This window comes from Mus caroli, unplaced genomic scaffold (genome assembly GCF_978045245.1).
Source record: "Mus caroli unplaced genomic scaffold, Mus_caroli_1 scaffold_4, whole genome shotgun sequence".
Taxonomy (NCBI): domain Eukaryota; kingdom Metazoa; phylum Chordata; class Mammalia; order Rodentia; family Muridae; genus Mus; species Mus caroli.
Window position 1 is genome coordinate 19400846 of NW_028227259.1, and position 24155 is coordinate 19425000.

General features: G+C 40.3%; 1 protein-coding gene and 1 long non-coding RNA gene across 3 annotated transcripts in view; one reads left to right on the forward strand and one right to left on the reverse strand.

The window, feature by feature from the left end:
* The window catches only part of Elapor2 (endosome-lysosome associated apoptosis and autophagy regulator family member 2), a 201040-nt gene extending 194971 nt beyond the window's left edge, over nt 1–6069 (reverse strand). Inside the window, exon 1 of one of the 2 annotated variants that reach the window (XM_021162113.3) lies at nt 5751–6069. In XM_021162113.3, the coding sequence (XP_021017772.1) occupies nt 5751–5936 (186 nt within the window). In that variant the 5' untranslated portion in view covers nt 5937–6069. The remainder of the gene's footprint in view (nt 1–5750) is intronic. The other variant, XM_029477444.2, reaches the window with a different exon arrangement.
* A 1095-nt stretch (nt 6070–7164) lies between these two features.
* Nucleotides 7165–13569, forward strand: LOC147004968 (uncharacterized). The gene is made up of 3 exons (XR_015046822.1): nt 7165–7317; nt 11277–11316; nt 12861–13569. It is a non-coding gene; the product is annotated as an uncharacterized LOC147004968 (long non-coding RNA).
* Nucleotides 13570–24155: the final 10586 nt, after the last annotated feature.

The following is a 24155-nucleotide window of genomic DNA, read 5'->3' on the forward strand; positions in this document are numbered from 1 at the left end:
GAAAATGTAATTATATGATGTGTGGGTTTGTTTGGGATTTGCTCCTCAAGATTATAAAGCTCAGTGTGAGAAGAGGCCATAAAGTACTATATATATGTGTGTGTGTGTGTGTGTGTGTGTGTGTGTGTATATATATATATATATATACATATATGTGTGTGTATATTACAGACACATACACACACATGTATACATATTAAAACTAAAATATTATATTAACAAAGGCAATAAAGAAATAGGTATAGGTGGTTCATTCCATGGAAAATAAAATACAAACAGACCTTGAGAGATTTCTGACAATCAAAAGCAAGAATCCCAAACACTGCTTGTGGTGGTTTGAATACACTTGGCCCACGGTAAGTGGCACTACTAGGAGATGTGACCTTTTGAGAATAGGTGTGGCCTTGTTGGAGGAAGTGTGTCACTGTGTAGGTGGGCTTTAGAGGCTCCTATGCTCAAGCTCTGCCCAGTGAAGAAGAGACTTTCCTCCTGGCTACCTAAAGAAGATAGTCTCCTCCTGACAGCCTTTAGATCAGTTCCTCCAGCTCTATGTCTGCCTGCACACTGCCGCCCTTCCCACCATGATGATAATGGACTGAACTTCTGAAACTGTAGGCCAGCCCCAAATTAATGTTTGCCTTTCTAAGAGTTGCCTTGGTCATGGTGCTTCTTCACAGCAATGGAAACCCTAACTAAGACACTGCTAAAGAAAGCCACACTAGGAAAGTGTGCCACTATCTGCACTGAGTGTTGCTATTTTCATCCTGTGCTAAAACATGACACTTCACAGATCTATCAACTCTGGGTTTTACATTGTAAATATTGACGGTGTGAATACTTGCTGACATTTGCCTAAAACATGGAAAATGGTTCTAAGCATGAGAACTTGAAATGGAAAATTCACCTCCAGAGGCACAACGAGCAAGAGTCATTATGATAACTATGTGAAAACACAGCTGTCCTATCTCCATCGGTGACAATGTGACATCTGCCAGGACACTTGACCAAGGCCTCATTTACTTGTTTTCTGGGTTACATAAACTTGGACATGTCAAGCACTTCCCAAATCCTGGAAGGCTTATCACTATCCTATCCTATAACCCCTACCTCACCCACTAGTTAATATCAACCCATCCCATGTGATTCTGGTAGACTTACCCTGGCACAGCCACCAGAACATAATCACCTGTTTTTTCCACTTCCATAGCTACCCCTGAACTGATGCCTTCCTTCTCCACGACTGTTACTGCCCCTCCAGGGAGGTCTCACCTCTTTCCGTGTCCCACTCTTCCAATCTAGCCTCCACCTTACTAAATGTTTAAATTCTTCACTTGCTCCTGGCTGCCTATTAAATGAAGACCATGTTAGCATGACCTAAGACCCTTCATGACCAGGCTTCTGTGCCTCTCAGACCCGCTGCCCATTAAGCATCTTCCTGCTCACTGTATTTCAGCTGTACCCAATTATGACACAATACAGCTTTACGTTCCCACCGCTTTTTTTTTACTAATATACACAATCCTTGTTCTTTTTTTTTAATGTCTTTTATTTATTTATTTATTTATTATTTATTTTATTAGATATTTTCTTTATATACACTTCAAATGCTATCCCGAAAGTTCCCTATACCCTCCCTCTGCCCTGCTCCCCTACCAACCCACTCCCACTTCTTGGCCCTGGCGTTCCCCTGTACTGGGGCATATAAAGTTTGCAAGACCAAGGGAACTCTCTTCCCAGTGATGGCCAACTAGGCCATCTTCTGCTAAAAACTGTTTATGAAGTCAGTCTAATGCAAAAAGTCACTAATTGAAATTTGTAATTATAGTTAGTTTTAGCATTTAAGGGTGATTATCTGTGCTCTACACTTGAAATGCCTTTCCCTCAAAGAAGCCATGGTCAGGTCACGTCTGACTCTTATCATCTTGGCAAATTCCTGCTCACCTTTCAAGCCCCCTTTACCTCTTTGGCAGTGCTTTTTCCAATCTTCCCTGTGGGCTCAGGGGCCATTTGTCTCTCTTGTGGCAACACATCTCTTACTTACAACTGCCTGTTTACATATCTGCCTGATCCTTACGTACATATATCTTTATTTTATATTTATTTTGTAATATTTATCATGATATTGTGCCTGCAACTAATATAAACTCACTAAATGTTGGTAGAATAAAAACTGTTAGCCAAAGTCATCGTTCACTAAAAATTCGGAGACCAGTAGAATCACATTGTGCAGCTTTTAGAGCACTCAAGCAAGGATCTTCTGGTTGCAATTATCAAATTAAATAACCTATACATAATGCACTTAGTTCTGTTCTTTTTCTGTTCTCACGAGCTCCCTTTTAATATCTCCATTGCGACTCTGAGTCATCTGTTATTGGCCTGGATACTTCTTTCCCCTGGCTGCCCTAATAGGTCCAATTAGTCAATTAGTCAAAAATCCCACTCAGATTCACAGGTGTTGGCCTAGGCTATGAGCCGGAGCCTTTGAAGTCTCCCCCTAGATTCTTCCTGAAATATTAGCATTGAGCTGCACTAATCTAGCAATAAACAACTCTCACACTGATACAATTTTTTTCCTGTAATACATTACATGTCCTAATACTGAAATAGGTCATTGATTAGAGTCCGTTGACAAGTGCAAAACAAACACATGAAACCCCAGAAAGTGTTTCCTTCCCCATACAAAACCCCAAATGACACCATACAGGTCTAGTGTCCAGATTCCACTTAGGAACATCCATCGCATCCTATCCTCGCCCTGTATCTCTGGCTCATGGACTTGATTTTTATTTCCCTCTCCCAGACTGCCCCTTCCTGTGTGTGCTTGCGCTTCCACCCGCTGATTTGGTCCCCAGCTGAACTTCCAAAAGCAATCATTTTACCTCTCCTCCATCATCCAAAGACTCTAATAGCGCTGTACTTAGAACCTCACTCCAGAGTCCAATTTGCCACAAATCTAAGGTGAAACTTCTACCCACAGCCCAATTACATTTTTGGAGGGCCCTTTGTCTCATCTCAGGCAATCATCATAAGGTGCCTCCCAGGCCAATTTTCTACATGGTCTTTTCTTTCCTTTTTCAAGTAAGCAAGGAAAGAAATCAGTCTTTGTAACAACATGGCTTATTTTATAAAAATGTTGATAGAAGGTTGAGATTTAGAGTACCCTGCAAATTTTTCCATACCCTCTTAATAACATTCATGTTATTAAGACCTGGCTTTAGTTTTCAGCCTTAAAGGCCCGGATCTTAGCTGTTCTTGATCTCTCTGAACCTCACAGGGCTGCTGTCCTTGTGTTCAGCAATGACTCCCTTTAATGTTAAGAAAACCCAGGACTGAGCAGACCATCGTGACTCCCAGCACTAAGGAGGAAGTACCAGTCCCTCTGTAATATGGACATGAAAACAAGTGGTTAAACCACCATAATAGACAAGAAATGGCTGCTTTATTCTCCTTATGATCATAGCCCAGTAGCTATCTCTCAGAGGAACCAGCTAAGCTCAAGATGGATCCCCTATATCCTCACATGCCCAGAACAGGAAGTCCTTACCCACAAAGCCTGAGAATCACTTACCCCCTCATTTTCCTCTTCAAAATAATGGTAGATTGAAACAATGATCAAGAATACAAATTAGCTCAGCTGACTAGTCTGGGTATGGACAATCAGCTTATGTCCGTGGGAGGCCTCTTCTCTTTCCAGTGGGGCCTCTAACCCACAGTGCGTAGTCTCACACTGCCTACAGTCTGCAGGGAGAACATGAGTAGATCTGTGTATTACTGGTTCCAGAAACAAACTAGCCAGAGGCTGACTCAGTAGCATCCTCCTATAGATTTTTGTCTACTTTCATTTTTAAAGGGAAAAAAAAATCAAAATTAAGATCTAAAAGCATGGATCACATACAATTTCTAAAACCAAGTCAATGAAAGACTGGAATTGGGATGAGCATCACCTTCTTTTACATTCTGTCATCCCCCTGCCTCAGTTCTGTATGATTATAGTCTAGAAATTGGGATGTAGCTCAGTTGGTAGAGTGCTTGCTTAGAATAAACGGGGCCTAGGTTTCATCCACACCACTATATAGTGGTGACCTCTACCTGTAATCCTAGCAATTGGGGAATGGAGGCAGGAGGATAAGAAACGCATTACCCATCACAGCTACATAAGGAGTTTGAACCCAGCTTGGGTTAGAGAATATATATATATATATATATATATATATATATATATATATATATATACATGTGTGTATATACATATATATATACATATATATGCATCTCTTCTAGTGGCCTTGACCTTTCTACTTCAAAAATATTCTTCAATTCTTCACTACTAAGAATTAGTGTTGCAAGGAACTTGGAACTTCACTTCATTAAAGAAACGTGTGCTATAAACTGTGTCTGGGCAACTGGACAATAAAGTTTCTCTTGCCACAACAGTTGTGGATGTCCAAAAAGTTGAATTCTATAGAACCCCATACACTGGATTATTCCCAGGTGACAAGTGGCAGGGTACTTATCGAACCAATACTAGCACATGCTGAAATTATGCACAGCTGTTTGTTTGCCAAGACTTTGCCCTGATTCACCAGCTACAGAACAGCTGCATATTCACACCCAAGCTTGCCATCTGACTTTCCATCATTGTGGGCTGTCCTGGGGCATGTATTGTAAGAGAAGAAGATGAAAACCCAGGGATGATGGATGGTGTCTAAAAGGAGGATACTCTAATTCAGAAGTGGTTCCAGCATGCACAGAAACAGAATCTTGCCTTTCTTCTCAAAAGAAGCTAATGCCTAACCTGGTTTTGCTGGATACTTATAAAGAACCTGTCACCCTGACTCCTAGCAATCTTCCTTAAAACAGCATGTGTGCCTCACCTCTTCTCCAGCAGAATCACTCAAAGTAGGTCAGAAATGTTACTTCCTTCCCCTCATTGATTTTCATTAAAAGAATGCACTTTCTGGAGCATTAAAGGAAAAGATAAACACACAAAGCAACTTCCAGTGACACCCTCTATAAATTTTTGGCACAGTTAAGTCTTGTTTTCCCAAAAGCAGGAGAAATATCTAGTCACCCAGAATTTACACTTCTTGGCTATAAAGCAGCAGTAATCTTAAACTGTAAAGTACACAGCTACAGGACTTCAACCAGGTGAAGAACCTCCCCAAAGGAGCATATTCGCTTTGCCCATTCTAATTTTCTACATCACCAACCCGCCTCTTTCCTAAGTACTTTCTTCTCTGCCTTCTTCACATCATGTCTTGCCAGAATATCAAGAGACCACACTGTTCTGTATTTGAAAGCTGAGAGCTTGAGAAATGGATGAAAGCATTTGTGGAGACTGGGGAGCAAAGAAATCAGGGGAGGGAGGGTGAGTATCTAGGTCTCTCAAAAGCTATAAAGCCTTAGTTTTCTAAATCCTATGGGGCAGGGCTTCCCCAGTCTCCTCCCCTTCCTGAAATTTCTTTCTCAAACCCAGGTCCTGAGACCTGGCTCTCCAAAGGGGGCGCAGCAAAGTCCTTCAGAAACCCCCAAACACCAGCACGGAGAGAAATACACCACCAGAAAGACAGAAAGCCTCTACACCCGCTCCTAGCCAGCTAGCAGGGGCGAGCAACTTCATCCCTGGGCAAAACGAGCGCCCCTGTCCTCCAAACCCGAAAAAGGTGATGGTCACTCTGAGCCCGGGTCCCCGAGATCGCCCCACCCCACACCCCTCCGCAAACTCCAAGTGGGGACCCGGTGCTGCTCACCTCTTGGCACGCAGGAAGCGGGCGGCCAGAGGAGGACGAGTCCCCAGCCCAAACTGCCTGGCAGCCGGCGAGCGCCCAGCAGCAAATCCAGGCGGGGCTCCAGGGCAGCGAGAGCGCGCGGCGGGGACCCCCGGCCGGTCGCCCCCGGCCCCTGCCCTTCGCCCGCCGCAGGGTGAGCAGCAGCATCCCGGCACTGAATGGACTCCGCCGGCGAGGAGTCCGGGAAGCGAGGACCGTGCTCTTGCCTCCTCTGGGCTCAGCTCAACTGGGCTGATCCGCACGCTGACAGCTCGGCCGCTCGCAGCGCGGGCAGCCGGCGCCCGTGCTCCCGTCACGCCAGAGGGAGGGACCGTGGGACGCGGGCGCGGCGCGGGGGCGGGACGTGGGGCGGGGACGCGGGAGCCGGGAGCAGGTGGCGCGGGCTGCGGCTGAGGCCCAACCCAGCACGCGTGGAGCGGTGGCGCTGCCAACCGCGCAGGAGCCTTGTGACAAGACTGAGGGATTCAGAGAGACCAGAGACTCCGGGGTGTCGCTCCTCTCTAGACCCCTGTCGACACCCTAGGGATATCTCTTATAAGGATCCACGCCTCAGAATGAATTTCTACAAGATTAGTGTTTGCTGAAATGGCAGAGAGGAAAGAGGCCCGAGGTTTGTAGTATTGAGCTCGGTTATCTCATCTATTTAATGAAAATGATAACAGTAGCCACCACGTGAGGTCGCCATGCGGGTTAATTAAGTTGATGTGCACAAAGCTCTTGGAAGGGTGCCTGCCTCACAGTAGATGGGAAAAAAGTGGTGGTACCAAACCTGCTTCCTGCTGATTTAGGTATTATTTCATACAGATGTGTAGCTTTTGGCGAACAAACCTCTTTGCTTCTGGGAAAGCATTTATCCTGTACAAAAGCTACAGTGGTGGTCTATTTTATGTGACCCACACACACACTAGGCAGTGAAGGGTGGTATGTCAATGGGAGGAGCTCAAGGATCCTCTGACCCAACTGACACACTAAATATAAATGGACCTGAATATGTCTGCAGCAGCTACGTTCACTCAAATATATAAACATTTCCTTTCGGGTTTTCTTCCACTTACAGTTTTGGAGTAGCCATACAGGTAGATGGCTCTGTTATCACTTCGGTTTTTATTTCCTTTGTTTGTTTTTTATTCTTTAATCCATCAAGAATTTATGTGAGCCAAATTTATATTATCTTTGTCAACAATTAACCATATGTCTATGAATTTAAAACATTTTCTTTATTAAAACAAAGCCCATTTTAGTCAACATAAGTAGATTAAATTACAGATTTGCCTAAATAGCATTCTTTGTAACTCTCAATTAATAATTTCCTCTTAAAGGATTAAACAGCTTAGAGTTACTAGGTGTACACTGTTTTTCTTTTGTGCAGGGTACATCAGAGGTGAACTTCAGTAACACACAACAATCACAGAACTACATCAACAGCTACAGGCATACTTTCTACAGAGATTTTTCTTCTTGCAAGTAAACCAGATTGCAATATTAAATGACTGAAAAAAATTTAAATCCTCTAAGCACAGAAATGTTAGTAAGTATGAATTCAAGTAGCGAATGTTTGAAACATAAATTTTATATAGGCAAAATGAAATATTATAAAAGTGTTTCTCTATGAACCTCGGAATGAGAACAATTCTAGAAAATGTGCGTGTGGATTATGCACTCCGGAACACGGATATTCTTGAAAACAATTTGACAGCATACTAAAATATTTTTACTCAGTCAGGGAACATGGTGGAAGAGGAGACCAAACAAATATAAGAGCCAGAAGGAAGATAAAGAGGAGGGCTGCCTCAGGCTATCTCTAAGTACCACATAGCCTTCACAGTCCTGAAATCGCATCAGCCACGCCCAGAGCACTGGGCTGTTAACAGGAAATTATGGGTCCCAGGGGACTGTAGCTCTCCTTCACGAACTGACTACTGATGAATTCTGGAGGAGGGACAGTTATTGCGTTCACTTGTGTCCCCAGAAGTGAGCCCACCAGGCTCTACTGGTTAGCTACCAACCCACATTCACACAGATGTCCCTGGTTATGCTCAGGTGGTGACAAGACAAAACAAAACAAAAAAGCAAGCATTGAGTGTAGAAAAGGACCTGTCAGGGAAGACAGTAACGGGAGGAAGATAAGGGAGGGAAAAGTGGGAGGTATCACAGCACATTATAAACATATTTGAAATTGCCAAAGAATAAACATAATTAGAGTTATCAAAGTATGTGTACGCCTTTAGCTTTTTAATTTTTTTCATACACTATATATTGATATTTTTCCCTTCCCCTAACTCCTTCCAGATCCTCCCCACCTCACTACCCTCACTCACCTCACTACTTCATATTCTTTCTGTCTTTCTGGTCATTTTTAATTCTAGCCATCTAAGAACTAGTGATTAAGGAGAGCAAGTTTTTGCACTCACTGTTGTTTAATTAAAAATTAAATAGCCTAAGTGCCCCCAAAGGGGGGATAGTTAAGTAAGTTATGCTCCTTCCTGTGGTGAAACTATGCCGATATTAAAGTTGTATTTTCAGAGGATACTAAGAGACTTAAGGAAGTGCAATGATACTTTATCAATGTTTAAAACCTGGAGACTCACCGTAATTAGCTGGTCTCCAGGTGTGGCAGGAGAGAGTAGGGTGTGCAGTTGGGGTGGGTTTATTGAAGGAGCCTGGTTAAAACAAAACCAAAGCTGTTGGCTGAGGTTTTCTAATAGACTAACAGCAAGACAGCTGTTTGCTTTCCTTTCTTCTTCTTCTTCTTCTTCTTTTTACAGTATTTGTTTTCACATTCTCCATAATTATTGTACAGTCTTATTATAGCCATTATGTGTCATTTGCATTCTCTGTGTTCTTTTTTTGTCAAACAATTCAGCCGTGGGAGAGGGATCAGATGCGCACATAAAAGTGTCAAGACCAGCATTTCATCAATGTTATTTGTAAAACAAAAAAAAAATGGTAAATGAAACTTAAATATCTAAAGCTAAGGGGAAATGAAACAAATAATGTTATATGTAAAAGATACTCTTTATACAAATTAAGTTTAGTGGAATTTGAGGGATGTAAATATTCATGAACCAAATAGCACCATAAACCAGAGAGCTTCACCTCGCAGCATCAGAGAGACTTCATTTGGAGACTATGACATATAGGAATAACCTAATTGCAAACATTGTATCCTCAGCCCTCTTACAGGGATAACTTATCAAAAACACATAAGCTATGAATTCATTAGTATAAATATCATGACAAAATGACCCATTTTCCATAATATGCCAATATTCTGATTGGTTTCTGTTGCATATAGTTGTACTAATGCTGTGTAGCTGTAAAACTCAGAGAGAGAGAGAGAGAGAGAGAGAGAGAGAGAAAGCAAGCGTAATTGGTCACAGCATTTGCCAAATTTAGCTTACAACCTGTGATTGGCTGGAAAGGCAGCCAATCTCAGATACCTGTTAAAAGAATATGCTCTTCAGTTAGATTGCAGTTCCCTGTTACACTAACTTAGGTTGAAGTTGGCTGCGGGTGGAAGCACCTTCAACATAATTTCATTTGGCATGTTTATGGCATTTTACCCAACTACAAAGAAAGGAACCTGACACAGGAAACATTTGGGAACTTTTTTCCACTCAGTGAGGAAAACAATCATGGAAACTTTATGTGCAGGATAAAAAATGTATTAAATTTATTTATCAATATATTTTATGTATTAAAACACGGGCAGATTTCATTTAATTATCGCCTAAAGGAATGAAAAATTAGGAGGGCGTATAAAGAGGGCTTTACCTGAACTTCTAATTTTGTGGAGGGTGTGTGTGTGTGTGTGTGTGTGTGCCTACGTAAAGATTAATGATCAACTTTGGGTATGTTCCTCTGTCACTTTCCACCATGTTTTTTGAGACAAGGTCTATCACTAAACCTAGAGCTAAGGATTCATCTTGGCCAGCTCTACAAGAAGTGCCTTGGATCTTCCTGTCCCTTCTCCATCTTCCTCCAGTTCCCAGACACATCCCAGCATGCCCAGCTTCTATCTGGATTTTGTGAATCTAAATTCAGGTTCTTTTGCATGCACAGAAAGCACTTTACCTACTGAGCTTTCCCCCAAGCCCTCGACCCTTCCCATATTATTCTTAGTTTTTGTTTAGTTTCCTAAGATCTATTTTACTTATATGTATTATGTGCTCTATATGTGCACGCTGTGTGTGTGTGCAGATGCCCACCGAAGCCAGAAGTGGGTTTTGAATCCTGTGTAGGTAAAGTTAAAGCTGGCTATGGGCCACCCATCAACCCACCTCAGGTCCTCTGCAAGAGCATTGCTGAGTCATCTCTCCAACCCCAGTATTTTATTTTTCAAATGAAAAAAGGCTCAAAGAGGGATAGAAGAGAAAGAAAATGTATGAAGTAAATATAAAGGTAATGCTTTGTTGTATTGGGTGGCAGTTATGATAATAACTAGCATTTACTGGACATTTAGTAAATAAATACTTAGGAGTGTTCTAAGATCAAGTACTTTGTTTAGTCCTGAAAATCCTGTGATATAAGTTACCCTACCCTATTTTATAGATAAAGAAAGAAAACCATAATTTCCTCAGCAGGAAACAGCACAGGATTTCAGACACTGGCAGATTTGTTTCACTGCTTAGAGTTAGCTTTGTAATTCTCTGTACATTTCCATGCTTTTGAAATACCTAATAATTGAAATTATTGTGTGGAATCCATCTTAGTTAGGTTTAAAATTCCACATTAAAAATCATGAAAGAGGAAAGAGATGAAGCTTAATAATAATCTGCATGCTACCATTTTAGCCCTTGGGTTTGATGTTTAGCTCCATCCTTTAAAAATCAAAAAGATTGAGAGGAAAATAATAAGGGTGTTTTCTGGATTATTCTATTTGATTAAACTAAGCTTTTGACTTCGGGGATTCATTTTACTAGTTGAACAAAAACAATAGTTTGCAAATTAAGTTTTGTTTTGATTTGATTTTTTGCCCTTATTTATTTTATGAGAATCTCATATATGAACATTGTATTTACATCATTTTCCCTCCAATTCCTGACCTGCACCACCTCCACCACTCCCTCACTCCTCAAATTCATGGCCCCTTATATTGTATTAGTGCTATGTATACAAAATTTATAAATACAACCTGCTAGGTTTATTTAGTGCTGCTTAAATATATGTGTTTATTGAGATATACACTCTCTCAACAGATAACCTTTTGGCGGCTTGTCCTTGGAGAAGACTCATTTTCCCTCTCTAGGCGATTTATTGCCTACAAGTCTTCATTAGGGGTAGGGCTATGTGAGGTTCCCCCATTTACACTGGCAAATCAATAGGTGTTGTAATTTTTCAGGTTCTGCTAAGGCCGCCATATTGTTGACATGTGCAGCATTCCTGCCGTATATAGAAGACACTGTTTTGCAGCAGATTCTCTTAGAATATTTTTGCCTCCTCTTCTGTGATGTTCCCTGAACCTTATTTATTCCTCCTATTGAATAGGTGTTCAGTCCAACAAGAAAGCTGTTGTTGACATCAGGATGTGAGTATCACTACTGAACCTTTCTGAGTACCTTGCACATATATATATATATCGTGTGTATATGCATATATTCATATAAGCATGTAATTATGAGTAATCATAAATGATTTGCTATTCTTTCATTTAAACTACACACACGGTATATAATATATATAGGATGTATGCATATCTGCATGTAAATGTGTAATTATGAGAAAACATAATTTTGTTATTCCTTTTTCAGATATCTTTAGTTATTTATCCCTCCTTCTGTGTTTCCCTCCTCCCCTTCCTAGTTAGGTCCCCCTGTTATTTCCCATTACCCTTTATTTAGGTCCTGTGTCCTGTTAGTCCCTCTCTAGAGTTCTTTTTAGCCTCCACCCTATCTGGATCTCTTTTCTACCTCCCAGGTATCTGGAGTTTCTCCAGGTACTGTGCTCATATCTAATGATAGAAGACTAAGACCCACAAGTAAAAAGAAACATTTGTCTTTATGAGTTCCCTCACTCAATGCAATATTTTCTAGTTCCACAAAATTACCTGCAAATTTAATAATTTTTCTTGTAGCCAAATATTATTTAATTATGTATACATACCACAAATTTCCATTATCCATTTATCAGCTGAAGGACATTTAAGTTGCTTCCATTTTCTGGCAACTGAGAATAGAGAGCAATGAACATAGCTGAGCAAGTGTGTATACTATCAAGGATAATATCAAGTCCTTTAGGCATATGCTGAGAAGTGGGAGATTTGGTCATTGGTAGCTCTATGTATAGCTTTTTGAGGATTCTTCATCCCAATTTCTATACCTGCTGCACCAGCAGTGAATTAGGGCTCCCCTTCCCCCACATTTGTTGTTGTCAGTTGTTTATTTTACATGAAATATACATTAATTCAGTTTTATAAGAACAAAACTGAGGCATACAAAAATATTATGGTTCTTGTCTTGGTTACCTTTCTACTGCTCTGAAGAGACACCATAACCAAGGCAATTTATAGCTAGGTATGGTGCTGGAGCAATAGCTGAGATTTTACATCTGATCCACAATCAGACAGAGACAGACAGACAGAGAAAGCTTGAGTCTGAGCCTGATCTGGACTTTTGACAGCTCAAAGTCCATACCCAATGGCACACCTCCTGTAACAAGGCCACACCTCCTAACCCTTCTCAAACATTTTCACTAACTGGAAGCCAAACATTAAAATAAGTGAGCATATGCAGGCAATTCCCATTCATCCATCATAGTTCTTCAGCTCCTTTTCTGTATCATATTTTGTATTTTACATATAATTTAGTTATTATTTAACATGTAGGAAAGGAGGAATAAAGAATCCAGAAAAATAGAGAAATTTATTTTTCTCCTCTCTTGTAATTTCTTAACTTATTTTTATTCACTTTACATCCTGATCGCAGACCCCCACCCTCCCAGTCCCACTCTCACACATTCCTCCCTCATAACCCCCTCCCCTTCTCTTCAGAGAAAATGGAGCACCCCCTTGGGTACCAACCCACCCTGGTATATCAAGACAAAGGAGGACTAAGCATATATCCTCTCTCCCAGAGGCCCAACAAGGCATCCTGAGCAGGGGAAGGAGATCCAATGACAGGCAACAGGATGGAGACAGCTCCTGCTCCCACATTAAGATCAAGCTGCACATCTGCTACATATGTGTAAAAGACCCAGGTCCAGTCCATGTATGCCCTTTGGATGGTGGTTCAGTCTCAATGAGACCCCATTGGCCCAGGCTAGCTGATTCTGTAGGTCTTCTTGTGGTGTCCCTTGACCCCTCCAGCTTGCTCATTTCTATCCCCAACTCTTCCACAAGACTCTCAAGCTCCACCTGATGTTTGGCTGTGGGTTTTTGCCTCTGTTTCTATCTACCCCTGGATGAAGCCTTTTAGGAGAGAGTTATGCTAGGTGCTTGTTTGTAAGCATAGCAGAGTATCATTAACAGTGTCAGGAATTGGCTCTCTCCCATGAGGCAAGTCTCAAGCTGGGGCCAGTTATTGGTTGGCCCTCAATATCTATCCCTGCACCTCTTGTAGGCTGGGTAAATTTTGAATTGAAGATTTTATGGGTCCCTTAGTGCCCCCCTCCCTCCACCCAAAGTCCTGCCTGGCTTACAGGAAGTGGTCACTTTAGGCTCCATAGCCCTCAATGCTAGGAGTCTCAGCTTGGTTCACCCCTATCATCTCCCAGGAACATCCCCCATCCCAGGTCTCCAGCTTGTCCCAAAGACAATTTCATTTTTCTCTCCCAGCCGTCTCCCCACCTCACCTCCACTCCATAAATCTGGCCTCATACCTCCTCTACCCCATCCCCCACAGTTCCCCTTCTCCATCCACTTCTGATGTCTATTTTATTTCCCCTTCTGCATGAGATTCAAGCATCTGCCCTTGAGCCTTAGCTTCTTTGAGTCTCTGTACTGTAGCATGGTTGTCCTGGACTTTATGGCTAATATCCACTTATAAGTGAGTACATACCATGCGTATCCTTCTGGGTCTGGGTTATCTCACAGGATTATATTTTCTAGTTCTATCCATTTGCCTGCAAATTTCATTATGTCCTTGTTTTTAATACTGAATTGTACTCCATTGTATAAATATACCACATTTTCTTTATCCGTTCTTCAGTTAAGTGACATCTGGGTTGTTTCTAGTTTCTGGCTACTATGCATAAAGCTGCTATAAATATAGTTGAGCAAGTGTCCTTATGGTATGGTGGAGCATCTTTTGGGTATATGCCCAGAGTGGTATAGCTGGGTCTTCAGGTAGAACTATTCCCAAATTTCTGAGAAACCACCAGATTGATTTCCAAAGTCACTGGACAAGTTTGAGGGATTTCTAAGAGGGACAAAAAAGTTCATGCTGTTTTTTGTTTTGTTTGTTTTTTTATGAAGAAGGTCACTTGAATAAAAACTAACTTTGAAAGTCCCCAAATTGTTGGTTGGTTGGTTGGTTGGTTGGTTTTATTTTTAAAGAATTCCTGAGTCTGGGCTGGTACCCTGAGCAGACCTTGGGTGCAAACTCCACAGCCAGTCCCACAACACCCAGAGGCAAAATTGTATCACTTTTGAAGAAGAGGACTTTATAAGTTACTCTTATTCTGAGATGAATGCTTTTCAAAATCATCACAGCCAAGGAAGCAGGTAACCAAGCTAGTCTTCAGAAGGTGACTGGATAAATTGGCTATGTGCATCCACTCAGTGGGACAATAAGGAACACTATAAAGAAATGAGTTGTGGAAAAATAAGGGAAAGACCAAAACAAAATGCAAACCAAGGGAAAGAAGCCATCCTGAGACAGTGCACACAGTAGGTTTCTCCTATATGACATCCTGGGTAAGGCAAAGCCAGGCACATTGTAAGACCACAGGGGCCAAGTATGAACAGGAAGGGAAGCTGGATAGAAAAAGGATCAAAGATTTCTTTAAGGCAATGAAACTATTCTATAAGAAACTGTAGTAGTAGCTAGATGTCATTGTAGGCTTGCTCAGATTCACAGAACGTACAATACCAAGAATGATCCCTACAAAATCATCACAGCCAATGCACCAGAATCCTACCCTCACCTAACGTCTGTGCCACCCTCCAAGCAGAGCCATTCTTCTTTGAAACAGTTGATGAATGATGTCATGGATAGACCATCTCAATACTCACACCATTTATTAAATGAATGTAACCTATTCCCTGCAGGCTGAGAATGACGACAATCACTCAAGTCAAATAGCTTTGACCATAGCAGGAAATCTGTATCCAAAAATTGTGCCTACAATTCATTCCTTGGCACAGCAGAAATGTCAACTCTTAGCTTAGCTACTATGGAGGTAAAATTCTTTGGTGATATGAGGGACATTGAAGATCAGCCTTAATACAATGAACTCCAATATCCAAAAATTGTTCTTATTTTGTGTTTGTACCACAGTAGGGTCAAGATTCTAAGCTCTACTAAAAACAAAACAAACAAACAAAAAGACTTTATCTATTTATGTTCATTTAAAAAACTAATAGTGAAATATTATTTTAAAATATCATACAGTTAATATATTTGGAGTTATTTAAAATTTATATTGAGAAAAACATATGTATTTTCAGTATTGCTGTAGATAAGCATCTACATAAGACTGTTTAATTGATTGTTGTTTTATATCAAACAACTTTTATAATACTCATTTTTATTGTTACAATATTTTAAAAATTTTAAAGAATATGATAAAAAAATGAAAGGGATTGCAGGTTTTGATGGGTGGGTCTTCTGGAGAAGTTGGGATACAAAAGGGAAAGAAGAATGTGATGTAAATCTATTTACTCAAAGTATGTTTTTAAATGTTAACAAATTTAGATAAATTGAAATTATGTATCTTTTCTCATCATAATTCAATAAAACTTAAATCAAAAAATAAATAAATAAAAGAGAGAGAGAAAAATAATTCCTTAATTTACTTCTCTAAGCCCATTTACCAATGAAACATTTCTCTTGAACTCTTTAGACTTCTTTAAAAGATCAAAATGAAACTATTTGTAGTTAAAGAACAAAGGATTCAGACCAGACATTGAGGTGCATGACTTTAATCCCAGTATTCAGGAGACAGTAGTGGGCAGTTCCCTGGTCCACAGAGCAAGTTCCAGGCCATGAACCCCCACCCCCCAAATTTTTTTTCTTGGATAGAAAGTTTAACCTACTGTGAGAGGTTATGGAATCACTCAAGAATAATACATTAGAAGTCTTCAGAGAGATAAAACAAATAACATCACACAGAGATACACATGCAAAGAGATGTCAGAACTGGCTAAGTGATTATGGAAGGTAAGACAACCCTGATCTGCCCTATACCAACTAGAGATATAGGAAACTTGATCTCAGCCCAGGGCCAAGAGCTTGAGAGCTCAGATTTTTGAGACCAAGAGAAGTTGTATGCCTCAGCTCAAAGATAGCAAATTCACCACATTCTTTCCACTCATGACAAGACAGACCAGATGTTGACTGTCCAAATGGTAAGTAGATCTACTTACTATTGGTCAAATCACTCATTTCTTTCAGAGACACCCTCATAAACACCAGACATAACATTCTAATGATTATTCATGGGTGTCCCATAGTCCAGTCATGTTGACACAAAGCACTGATTATCACAAACATGATATATTAAATGGAGGCTTTCCTCCTTACTGGCTATGTGAATGAGAATTACCTGAACCCCAGTCTTAATTTTTTCATCTGAAAATCAGAGCTAGAAGTGCTTGACATTGTAGGATTGGTATGCAATAAATTAATCTATCTAATGAGTGCCTGCATCTGAAGTGTCTACACTGTTATCTGGAGTTAGAGTTTGTTGTAAATATCCCTTCCCTAACATTACTTGTGCTGTACTAACCTGCAGTCTAAAAGTTCCCACGAAAAGATATGTCCCCAATGTCCTTAAGTCAAAAGTTCTGCATCTTGTTGGTAATTATATTTTCTCTAGAGTAACAGAACTTTTAGAAAGAATCTTTCTACAGAGAGAGAAAGGAGATTTCATAGAATGGCTTACAGGTTGTGGTCTAACTAATCCAACAATGGCTGTCTATAAACCAAAGGCCCTAGAATCTAGTAATTTTTCAGTCATTAAGGCTGGATGTTTCAACTGGTCTTCAGTATTACTGGAATTCCTGAGAAGCAGGCTGCAGCACCAGGAAAGGAGAAATGGACTTGCTAGCAAGGTGAGAGCAAGCAGGCAAAGCGTGATGACTTCCTTCTTTCATGTACTTATACAGGCTTCCAGAAGAAGGCATGGCCCAGATTAGAGGTGGGTCTTCCCAACTCAAACATTCTGGATAAAAGCTGCCTTTCTATCTCAAGGTCCAGATTAAAGGGCTGTGTTCCTACCTGAAAGCTCCAGGTTGGGAGTAGAGCTTCCTATTTCAAATTAAGTAAAAAAATAAAATAGATATCATCACAGGTGTGCCCCTCCATTTTTGAGTTTTAGTTATTCCAGACTTAGACAAGTTGAAAACCAAGAACAGATATCACAATAATCAAAAGAAGCATGTGAATGCTCTAGCTATGTGCTTATCTTTAGTACAGATGTTTTGTGCCTTTGTGCTTGAGTGAATGCTCTGAAACGTACTTCATTTCCTACAGTGTCTGCAACTCTGAACTTCTGGTTGTTCCTCAGCTAACAGGATGAATTGGGGCTTCCCTTTTGCCTGAAAATCCTGGAGTGTTCATTTCCTTCTGCCCACAGAGCTCCTTGGCAAGTCTTTACTCAAATGTCCTTTCCTGTTTTGTTTTGTTTTGTTTTGTTTTGTTTTGTTTTGTTTTCCGTAAAATTCCTGTAGGTCCCTCTGTCCCTTTCTGTGCTTTCCTTTTCTGCCTAGGATTATTGCCATCTTGCAAAGCATATTTGCTTATTGCCTGCTTCTCCTACCTGAACCCTAAGCTCCATGAAAACAGGATTTTGTTTGCTCTAATTCCTATATTCCCAGATCTAATATACAAGCATCGATAAATATGTGTGACATGAATCAATGTGTGACATGAGTACTGTAAATGAGAGAAGTTGATTTTTATATTAATAATATGAACTACTTCAGACACACTGCAATTAATTAAAGTTTCCAAATTTTATCCAGCGCCATCAACGAGGGCACTTAGTATTTTGATCACTAGTTTGAATCATCACATACATACTGTAATTAATTTAGTAGTTTATAAAACTTATCCAACAATAAATTTGAGATGAATCCTCAATTCTCAGTTTAAAAAATAAAACAAGCCGGGCATGGTGGCGCACGCCTTTGATCCTAGCACTCAGGAGGCAGAGGCAGGCGAATTTCTGAGTTCGAGGCCAGCCTGGTCTAAAGAGTGAGTTCCAGGACAGCCAGGGCTACACAGAGAAACCCTGTCGCGAAAAACAAAACCAAACCAAAACAAAACAAAACAAAAACAAAACAAAACAAAACAAAACAAAAACACACAAACAAACAAAAATTAACTGCACATAATAGACTCTACCTCCTTCTGGTTTGTAAAGAAAAATCGAATATGTATTTATTACATTATGCCATGTGGTACATAGTGCCTTGCAAAATTTTGTAGAGAGAAAATGAACAAAAAGTGGATCTGTCCAACAGAGTGAAACAAGGAACCCAAAGGACAGCTTTGGTACGGATTCTGGTGTGGGCTTCTTATAACACTCAATCCTCTGTGGCTGCCAGTGCCAAGGAAGCAAATGCCACTAGGGCTCTCTTGGCCCTGAGAACTTAACTGCGACCAACCATGCATCTTCTGCGTGCTGCTCACTGTCTCCTACCTGTCACGGGAGACTGTTTATTTACCTTACTCTCAATGTAGAATCTGGCCACAAGGGAGTCTGGAGGAAGAACATCAAGGCCAGAAAATCCCAAGTGTAACAAGTTAAAGCTTCTCGCAGCTGCTTGAGGCTTTTTCTTATTGTTGTTGTTCTTTTTCTTTTTTAAAAACAAGATTTATTTATTATTATTAAGTACACTGTTGCTGTCTTCAGACAAACCAGAAGAGGATGTCAGATCTCATTATAGGTGGTTGTGAGCCACCATATTGGTTGTTGGGATTTGAACCCAGGACCTTCGGAAGAGCAATCAGTGCTCTTACCCACTGAGCCATCTAACCAGCCCCAAAGTTTCTGATTCTTGATGGCTGAAGTGGCATGTAGATATGGTGAATCTATTTTGTATCTTAATTTTAGTAGGTACTATAGGTATTAAAATGTATGGATCCATACATAAAAAAAAATCAATTTTGTTATTACACTTGGGATCCTCTGGCATTCCTTCCTCTTTGTTTCCTCTGTGCTCAGCCACTATCTCATCTCATCTTTATTGAGGTCACTGAAATTGTAGCTACCGAATGATTAGCCTCATGGTCTTATGTATACAGAGTTGCTGAAGTCTTTCACTAACTTTTATCACTAGATAACATAGTGCTAAGAGGCACTCCAGAGAAACCTCTGGACTCTGTCTTAGAAGTTCATGGGAAATATCATCCTAATATTTTTAACTTCTCAGTCCACTGCAAAGGAAAGTCCCAAAATAGCACAGGGTAATTTCAAGCTCCAGATCAATTTTGTCCCCTGGAGGAATATTCCTCAAATGAATACTAAGACTTTTAAGCTAGCAGAGACCAAAATAATGGATTCAGGATACAAAAGTTTTGTTTCTTGATCATTAAATATAACCATGAGAAATGTCCTCCCTATACTCATTACCCAGTTGGAGGAAATAGCATTTTGGGTTAGTTATTTGTTCAGAGATCATATTTTATCCTGAAGGATACATCTCCAATGTGAAAGGCATTCTCTATCCACTCAGAGTCCTAACTCTTCTTTAAACTGTCATAAGACAGTCACTTCATAATGATAGTTGTTGTGGATATAGTACCCAACACCAAGAACACCAGCCTTAATCCTTTTTCTATAAAAAGATTTTATTGACCAAAAGCAACACTGGGTGAGATGACATCTAGTCATGGTATCCACTAAGTTAACAGAAGCAGCATGGTGGCCTCCAAACTATCCAGATTGTTGTTCCAGAAAGAACAAAAGCTTGTTCTACACTGGAAGAAATGTGGTGCAATCCGCAGAAGAAAGGTCAGTGTAGCAATTTTTCTTTTTTTTAAATTTTTAATATTTTTTTATTACGTATTTTCCTCAATTACATTTCCAATGCTATTTTTCAACTGATCATTAGCCTGTGGTGGTCGCCAGATATCAGTTCTTTATTGAGACATGTGTGATCTTCATTACTATGGTGGTAGGCCCTTCGCTGTGTATGACTTCATTGACACCACTCACAGGGGAACAGAATTGACTGACATCAACATGATGGGTCAACTGACTCACGTGGTCATAGTCCCTTTGTTTAAAACAAATGGTTCTCAAATGGTTCATTCACCATTATTCTCCAATCTTCCTTACCACCAGACTTCAGATCTTGTTGTCTGCCATCTTTTTCCCTACGGAGCCAAACCTCTCCATACCTATGAACTGTAGATATTTGACCACACCGTCATCCAGGTAATAGATACCAAGTTATACGCATACTGGACTTCCCTTTCTACACTGTCCCACAGAGCTTATTTTTAAAGTTGGCCCTTAGGCTTAAAAATAAAAATAATTTAAGGCTAAGAATAATGAACCAAAAGGCAAGGAAAAATTAAATCACTTATAAGCAGAATGTTCCACTAAATGAGACAGTAAATGCTCACACAATTATTCCCGTGAGACACATTATTCAAAGGGCGGTAACAAGGTCCATTGTGAAGCACATCTCAATGTTTGCATATCTATTAACTAATATTGACATTGCTATGGGTAGGAGTATTATAAGATGTTAAAGCAGTTATAGAACAAAATTTTATTATATATATGTATGAAACTGTCAGAGTTAAAAATGGGAAAAATAAAATTTATGTGACAGAGTTTTTAAGTCATTTTTCAACTTCCCTGTTTTAAGAGAAGTGCAAGTGTGATTGGCATGCACATTTTTCCATCTCATTTCCCCAGATGTCTCAGGTAAGAACAATGAGAGAAATATATTTTAACTGTGAAGGCTGGGTAACTGGACAAGAGTTCTAAAAATGGTTTTAAACTTTAATCACTATAGGAAAGTCCATACCCACAAAACCAGAAACCTTGGAGAGTTAGCCTTTAAAGTTCACTCAGACAAATTCCTAGCTCAAATTCCCGGCTCCTCTCCATCACCTCTAAATCTCTTCCTCAGATGACTTTACAGTTAAATAAATAAACGATAAGTAATCCAGTCATCAAGAAGCCAAGATCCTCAGATGCAGCCATCCTGTCTTTGGGCAGCTCACAGCATAAGAACATCTTCCAAATCGCCAAAATCTTGATAATCTTCATAGTCTTTTGTCTGAGATAACATTATTCTTCCATGGTTTCATGTTGTGTGAACATGAAATTTTTCAAAACTGCTCTTAAAGCTTAGATTTAAACTGATATTTTTATGTCAGATTAGTCTGTAGAACAGTAGAGAAGAAACAGTACCACTCATCTCCAGATGTTAGTTCTATGCTCAAAGACTTTAATATCAAAATGATCTGGAAGTTACACTAACATCCAGTATAGTTGGTAACATTCATCAGAAACCCATCAAGTGCCGGGCACCTCACAGAGAGTGTCTAGTGCATGCTTTCAATCAACCCTCCTGACAACCTATGGGTAAGTTCTATTTCCACCCATTTTGAAATGCCTAAAATATAAATACTTTGCCCAAGTTCAAATTCCGCAGAAGCAGCAAAGCTTGGATCATATCTTAACCGTCAAGAAAAGTAGTGTCTGCCATGACCTGAGCACTACTTTCTGCCAGTCCCATGCCAAGCCTTTATCTTAGGAGGGAAATGTATTGTTTTCATTTTATATGCAGCAGAATGAGGCAGAGAGAATTCAGCTGAGTCCTGACACAGTAAGAACCAGCCTATCTGAACAGGATTACCTGTAGATTCAGACCTTAAATGTATCTCTATCAAAATTATCTTACTAAATTTGGTATATTATACTAACCTCTTTAGAAATGTCCAGATACTGAAATAAACCATTTAAACTCAACATTTTGGTCTCTGCTACCTTTTTATGGCTAAGATGGTAATTAAAGGTTTCCATGGGTTTAAGTTACTAACTTATTTTAGGTATAAAGTGACTTGGGAAGAAGTAGCATACAGGTGCTCGCGAGAGGCAACCACTCATTCATCCTGTGGTATCAGCAGTCATCAAACCACCCAAGCACCCTCTCACAAACCCCATGTCCCATTTTTCTACTAAGATAAGCCAAGTTTCTTAAGTATCCCATTGACGTACATATTTATCATCATAGTTCACAGTCGGTAACTATCAAACATTGATACCAAATCAGTGTGAAATAATTTTTAAAGTGCATCTATTTAAGTCATAGTGATGGTCATTTCTTCTAAGGATTAAGTTTTGAAAAATAAGACACTACGTCTTATACATTAGTTGTTATACTATAGTACTATAGTTATGTAGTTATGGGTGGTACTGTCTATATATCAAGAACCATTTTGAGTTCCTGTAAGTTTGCAGGCAGACTAAAGCACTTTTTCAGTTGATTTTTAGCAGCAATTCATGTTTATTGTGCAATACATGCTCATGATATAAATTTGTAGGTCATCTTTTTTTAATTTCTAATATTTTTTATTACATATTTTCCTCAATTACATTTCCAGTGCTATCCCAAAAGTCCCCCATACCCTCCCCCCCACTTTCCTACCCACCCATTCCCATTTTTTTTGGCCCTGGCGTTCCCCTGTACTGGGGCATATAAAGTTTGTGTGTCCAATGGGCCTCTCTTTCCAGTGATGGCCGACTAGGCCATCTTTTGATACATATGCAGCTAGAGTCAAGAGCTCCGGGGTACTGGTTAGTTCATAATGTTGTTCCACCTATAGGGTTGCAGATCCCTTTGGGATCCATCCAATAGCTGACTGTGAGCATCCACTTTTGTGTTTGCTAGACCCCGGCATAGTCTCACAAGAGACAGCTATATCTGGGTCCTTTCAGCAAAATCTTGCTAGTGTATGCAATGGTGTCAGTGTTTGGAAGCTGATTATGGGGTGGATCCCTGGATATGGCAGTCTCTAGATGGTCCATCCTTTCGTCACAGCTCCAAACTTTGTCTCTGTAACTCCTTCCTGTGGGACACCTGACTCACCAGCAAGAAAGACACCACAATAGGATCCTTCTGCACACGTTTATTAGGAGAGCATTGACTGTGTAGGCAAAAGACCCCGAGCCCTGGGCCTCTCACTCTTATATACTATCAGTTCCCATCCACTCACAGCAGGCCACATCGCCTCACCAGGTACGCAGCTTCAGCTAATCAGGGCAGCAGGGGCATATCTCCACCAAAATGGCTTCGCCAGTAACCTGGTACACCTGCGCAGCTCTCACGATGTTTGTGGTTTATATGAGGAAGTCGGGTGCAAGTCATACGACTTAGCTGCAGTCCCTGGCGCCTTCTTGGGACTGCTGCCACACCTGCTCCTCACACCTTCCATGGGTGTTTTGTTCCCAATTCTAAGAAGGGGCACAGTGTCCACACTTTGGTCTTCATTCTTCTTGAGTTTCATGCATTTAGCAAATTGTATCTTATATCTTGGGTATCCTAAGTTTTTGGACTAATATCCACTTATCAGTGAGTACATATTGTGTGAGTTCCTTTGTGAATATGTTACCTCACTCAGGATGATGCCCTCCAGATCCATCCATTTGCCTAGGAATTTCATAAACTCATTCCTTTTAATAGCTGAGTAGTACTCCATTGTGTAAATGTACCACATTTTCTGTATCCATTCCTCTGTTGAGGGGCATCTGGGTTCTTTCCAGCTTCTGGCTATTATAAATAAGGCTGCTATGAACATAGTGGAGCATGTGTCCTTCTTACCGGTTGGAACATCTTCTGGATATATGCCCAGGAGAGGTATTGCTGGATCCTCTGGTAGTATTATGTCCATTTTCTGAGGAACCGCTAAACTGATTTCCAGAGTGGTTGTACCAGCTTGCAATCCCACCAACAATGAAGGAGTGTTCCTCTTTCTCCACATCCTCGCCAGGATCTGCTGTCACCTGAATTTTTGATCTTAGCCATTCTGACTGGTGTGAGGTGGAATCTCAGGGTTGTTTTGAGTTGCATTTCCCTGATGATTAAGGATGTTGAACATTTTTTCAGGTGCTTCTCTGCCATTCGGTATTCCTCAGGTGAGAATTCTTTGTTCAGTTCTGAGCCCCATTTTTTTAATGGGATTATTTGATTTTCTGGAGTCCACCTATAGGTCATCTTTTAATCAATATTGTGATTGTAGATGT